A 2175-nucleotide genomic window follows, 5' to 3' on the forward strand; every position below is an offset into this window, starting at 1 on the left:
ATATATATATATTGTACAGTATATGTTTTACTTAAAGTAGTACATATATATTGAATGGTGTGTATATTTGTGTATATATCTTCTATAGACGTATATATTTAATGTATACATGTGTATATGTTTCATAAATTACTATATATATACTTTGTAGTATATACATATATTGTAGTATATGTTTTACTTAAAGTAGTACATATATATTGAATAGAGCGTCTATGTGTGAATATATCTTCTATAGACGTGTATATTTAACGTATACATGTGTATATGTTTTTTAAATTAGTATATAACTATATATATATATATATATATTGTAATGTATATATATTGTAGTATATTTTATTTAAACTTTAAAGTAACACATATATATTGAATAGATCGTATATGTGTGAATATATCTTCTATAGACGTATATATTTAACATATACATGTGTATATGTTTTATAAATTAGTATATAACTATATATATATATATATTGTAATGTATATATATTGTAGTATATTTTATTTAAACTTTAAAGTAGTACATATATATTGAATAGAGCGTATATGTGTGAATATATCTTCTATAGACGTGTATATTTAGCGTATATGTATGAATATATCTTCTATAGACATGTATATTTAACGTATACATGTGTATATATTTTATAAATTAGTATATAACTATATATATATATATTATAATGTATATATATTGTAGTATATTTTATTTAAACTTTTAAGTAGCACATATACATTGAATGGTGCATATATATGTATAATTGTGTATATGTGTATATATTTTTTAAATTCTAATGTAGTATATACTATATATATAGTGTATATATATATTGTTTAACGTATTTAAAATGTATATAGGTGGGTATATATAGTGTATATTGAAAATTATTTTTTTTTTCATTTTTGACCGGGTTTGACCAAATTTTTAATCGGATTTGACCGGATTGGGTTAAGTGAGACGGGTTAGGGTTGTTTTTAAAAAAATTACTGTTGAGTCCGGCCCGACCCGACCCACCTTACCCCTATCCGGCCCGACCCACAACCCGGCTAACTCTAACGGGCCGGTTCCGGGTTGGCCCCGGCCCATCTGACAGCCTTACTATAAATGTGAGTTTATTTTCTATGTACGGGCAATATTTACACTATCAAGTAAAAGTGTAAAACTAAAAGATAACGACATGTAATTATATGCTCTAGTTACTACCACATGACTCTATCGGGCGCGTATATTAAGTGTTAATTGTATATAATTAAAGAAGACGTACGTACGTACCTAATGTGTCATTTACAAAGAAAGGGCCATTTTTGCGAGCCCAATCCATGTAATCGAAGCCATAACGCCAATTTTCGGAACCACCAACGTTGAATTTATTTGAGGTTTGAGTAGCATTTGGATGATTATTACCATTGGGAAAATTCGTTTTATTCCAGTTTCCTGGACTGCCCCAAGGTCCGTAGTTAAAGTTGGCCATACTATGGACAAACATGAAGGAAATCATTACAAGAAACAGATACATTTGTGCGTTAGCCAAAGCCATTTTTGCTTTTTTCCCCACAAATGTGTATGTAGTTCTTTGTTTTGCCAATGGAATTGATTGTGGTGATCAGAGAGCCAAAATGATGTGCTATATATAGGAAGGCAAGTACAAAAATATGACTAGTTAGAAAACTTGATGAGTCAACATTTTCTTGAAGTTGGTTGGTGAGACAAAGAAAATTAGTGCAAAAAAACCTTCATTGTCTTTTTTCAATATTCACTTTTTTTTCTAAGTTGGACTTGGTATATTAACTATATATATACAAACGGCTTTTTTAAAAACTTCAATAATATCAAAATGGTTACTGACCTAAACCGTGTAATTCTTACACTTTTCGAATAAATAGCTCCATTTGTTGGTCGCTTCTACACTTGAGATATCCTAAGGGAGTTCATATATCCCTGTACTATTAAACATGTTTGACATGTTTCTGGGAGAAAACTTACTAAAATTGCAATAAATAGTAAATATGAATTATAATAAGTAAAATGCTAAGAACCTTAACAGTTGAATTCATAGAGCTCGTTCAAGTCGATCATCTTAGTTAACACTAGGATGTATGTGTGTGCGCGCGAGCGCGTGTAATGTGTGTAAAATGAACATTTGGAATAAATTTAGACCGTTCAAACTTGCA

The 2175-nt window shown here is 29.1% G+C and overlaps 1 protein-coding gene across 1 annotated transcript in view; it reads right to left on the reverse strand.

Annotated features, from left to right (window-relative positions):
* LOC107879980 overlaps nt 1–1599 on the reverse strand; it is a 3966-nt gene extending 2367 nt beyond the window's left edge. The window contains exon 1 of the mRNA XM_016726900.2: nt 1277–1599. Within this exon, the coding sequence (XP_016582386.1) occupies nt 1277–1541 (265 nt within the window). The 5' untranslated portion in view covers nt 1542–1599. The remainder of the gene's footprint in view (nt 1–1276) is intronic.
* Between the last annotated feature and the right edge of the window lie 576 nt (nt 1600–2175).

The sequence above is a fragment of the Capsicum annuum genome, chromosome 8 (assembly GCF_002878395.1).
Source record: "Capsicum annuum cultivar UCD-10X-F1 chromosome 8, UCD10Xv1.1, whole genome shotgun sequence".
NCBI classification, from domain to species: domain Eukaryota; kingdom Viridiplantae; phylum Streptophyta; class Magnoliopsida; order Solanales; family Solanaceae; genus Capsicum; species Capsicum annuum.